General features: G+C 37.6%; 1 protein-coding gene across 1 annotated transcript; it reads right to left on the bottom strand.

The window, feature by feature from the left end:
- Positions 1–1,077: 1,077 nt before the first annotated feature.
- LOC143587725 (protein NLP6-like) lies at positions 1,078–2,723 on the bottom strand. Its single transcript, XM_077068931.1, has 3 exons — positions 2,391–2,723; positions 2,222–2,278; positions 1,078–2,147 (listed from the first exon to the last, which is right to left on the bottom strand). The coding sequence occupies exons 1-3, from the start codon at positions 2,721–2,723 to the stop codon at positions 1,206–1,208; spliced, it is 1,332 nt and encodes a 443-aa protein (XP_076925046.1). The 3' UTR covers positions 1,078–1,205.
- Between the last annotated feature and the right edge of the window lie 417 nt (positions 2,724–3,140).

Genomic DNA, 3,140 nt, shown 5'->3' with positions numbered 1-3,140 from the left:
TCAAATGAACAACTAATTCGCTAAAAGCATGCATGTGTTACAATCAACCACTGTATACAAATTGATGTAAACCTAGGGGTGGCAAATGGGTTGGGTAGGGTTGGAATAGGTCAACTAAAAAATAGGTTGTTTTTGTTCGGGTCGGAACGGGTTTGGGTCAAAAGGTTTGGGTCATAACGAGTCCGGGTCGGAATGGGTCCAGGTCAAAATTGGTTTCGGGTCGGGTTTTTTTTAATGAGGACAACGGACGAAACGTTTTAGTTTTTTTTTTTTACTTTTTTTGTTTTTGTTTTATATTTTGAGTTATGATTTTTTTATTAATTTTTTTGAATTCTTTTTAGGGTTTTATTAAGACAAAAAACCCCTCAAAAAAATAAAAAAAAAACAATTAAAAAATCATAACTCAAAATATAAATAAAAATCGAAAAAAGTAAAAAAACTAAAATGTTTTCGCCGTTTTCCTAGTTCATAAAAAAACCCCGACAAATTAACCAAAACTGAAAAGTCGACGAAAACGAAACAAAAAACCGAAATCGACCCGTTCAGTGCAAAAACTCGAAAGAAACCGAAACCCAACCTGTCCCGTGCTAAAACTCGCGTCGGCACGAAACCTGATCCGAGCCAAAACCTAAACCGATCTCGTTCCAATCCAAAACCCGTTTCAACTTTCAACCCGTACATGCCACTTTTCTTTAAGACACTAACCCACATCGACCCATATATTTAAATTTGTCGACACACTTTAACCCGAAAATAAAAATGCGAAATTTCAAGTGACCCATTTAATAAAAACATGTTACACAAACCAACTCATATAAATTTTAAAACAACCCATTTGAAATAGTTTTGATCAAGCTTGTCACCTCTATCTAAAAACCCATAAGTAGAGCAGTGAATAGCAATCTATTCCGATGCATACTAATTATAAATAATTATAATACACACAAATCTGTAATTGATGAGTATAAAAATAATGTGCAATTAGTAGCAAACTTATTGGCGCGGTAATTTCAAAACTAACAATAAAGCTAATTAATCAAAAATCAAACTAATTTCCAAAATAATTATTCGGTCTCAACAGAATCAACCAATAAACAAAAGCCATATACAAAAAGGTCATTATTTCTCAACAAAACTTCAAATAGCTATCTACATCAACAAAATCAGGGACATCTGATCAATGACCCAACTAATCAACCATCATATCAAGTAATCTCTGAACATTTTAAGTTCATACTGTTGTTACCGCCCGAAGCAAACCAGGCAGACTCCAAGTCCTTATTAACACAAACACGTATCAAATCATTGTCTTCGTCAACATATTCTAGTTTAAACGCTTGACCATCTAACTTGAACATCTTTGCAACTTTCTTTTCCAATTCTGGCACTCCACTAAAAAGAGAAAATTCAAAGCTCTTTTTATCGTTGTTAAAAGTTACATTCACCGTCACCATGCCAGTAAAGTTATCACAAACAGTCTCCATACTCGCACTCCCATGGTTAGTTTCAAAAGCATCCGTCACAATCGAATTTGAATCTGATGAACCTGTCTCATTCAGAGACAAATGCATAGGTGGACCGATAATTTCCATGGTTGACACGTCACCTAATTCAAATCCAGAATCAGCCTCAATACTCTGCTTCAACGTGTGGACCAAGTTCATCACATGTATGCTATTGTTGATGTGTAGGAAAAACTCCAGCACATAGTCATTGTTGTCTTCAACACTATGCAAGAAGATTGCAAGGCAACCGGTTAACTTGCTGATGCGTGCATTGTGGACCAAAGGATACTCTTCTTTGTCGAGTTGGGTTACATCTTCACAAAAACATGAACCACGGGATGGCATTGCTCTGCCAACAACCCCCCGGGACCTTTCCAGGTGGCGCTTCTTACTTGCTTTTATGAATGACCACACGTTCACGTCCCCGACATAATAAGGTGAAGCAGTTGACAAGCAAACTTTCCCCAAGCATGTAGTATTGAAACTGTTACAGCTCTTTTTAATAACTTTTTCATGAGCAGAATAACTAGTGCACGGGGACACAATCCATGTCTGAGCAAGAGGCAGCCTATGAGCGTCACAAACGTGCTTCAAAATACCTGAGATTTTATCCGACTCATTTTTGCTGTGTTCGTTGGAAACCTGTATACAATAGTTCAAACTATAAAATCTGAGTAGTAAAATTTGGGAATATGTTACAGCAGGACCCAACTCACATTTAAAGCAGGGCCATAAAATCCTTCAAATGCCTGCCGGGTTGTTAAAGTCTCTTCCTGTAACATGTTGAAAGAAAGCATAAACCATAATACAGTAGAAAGTAAAAGCGTGAACACGTACTCACACAAAAACACATAGAAGTTTAAATTTGAGAGTTAAAATGAAAACCTTCAGTGCCTGATGAATATGCTCAACCTCATGAGTAAAATCTTCCAATTTGGAAAATGTTAAAAGCTCAAGCACGCCAACACATAACCCTGTAGTAGGATCAGAGACTGGTAAAGCCAAGTACCCATGAAGATTGCAACGGATCGCGCAATCTTGTTGAGGAAAATCTTTTGCCTTGTAATTAGCTATATCAGAAGTCCACTCTGGCAATCTTTGCTTATAAACTCGAGCAGGAGGACTAAGGCCTTCATGTTGGATCGCGCAATCTTGTTGAGGAAAATCTTTTGCCTTGTAATTAGCTATATCAGAAGTCCACTCTGGCAATCTTTGCATATAAACTCGAGCAGGAGGACTAAGGCCTTCTTGTTGCTCATAATCCTCGTCCAAAAGATAAACTTTGTGCTCAGAGTCACTCCTGTAATACCATAGTTCTTCCCTGTCCACACCGAGACCAAACGGTTGATCTTTGGTTGTAAGTAGTAGGTGTTTGCCAGCAACACGAGGCGACCAAAACTGAACAAGAACATGTTCCTCACGTAAAGGTAAGGCCTTTAGTGCAGCTCTTACCTTATTTGTTATTTCTTGATAATTCAAGGGAAAATCTGTAGTTTTGCCAAACCACATGAGAAGCGCGCAAAGACTAGTAAATACAAAGATTAATGCTGATTATTGGTTTTCATATTAGGCTGCTCTTGGGAATAATTGAAGCTGTTAGCTGTCAAAAGCAGGCTGGTAAACAGAGGTATAGAA

The sequence above is a fragment of the Bidens hawaiensis genome, unplaced genomic scaffold (assembly GCF_021521415.1).
Source record: "Bidens hawaiensis isolate Kalapana, Puna unplaced genomic scaffold, B.hawaiensis_p1.1 tig00035854_1, whole genome shotgun sequence".
Lineage (NCBI taxonomy): Eukaryota > Viridiplantae > Streptophyta > Magnoliopsida > Asterales > Asteraceae > Bidens > Bidens hawaiensis.
This window is presented reverse-complemented; position numbering and strand designations above follow the sequence as displayed.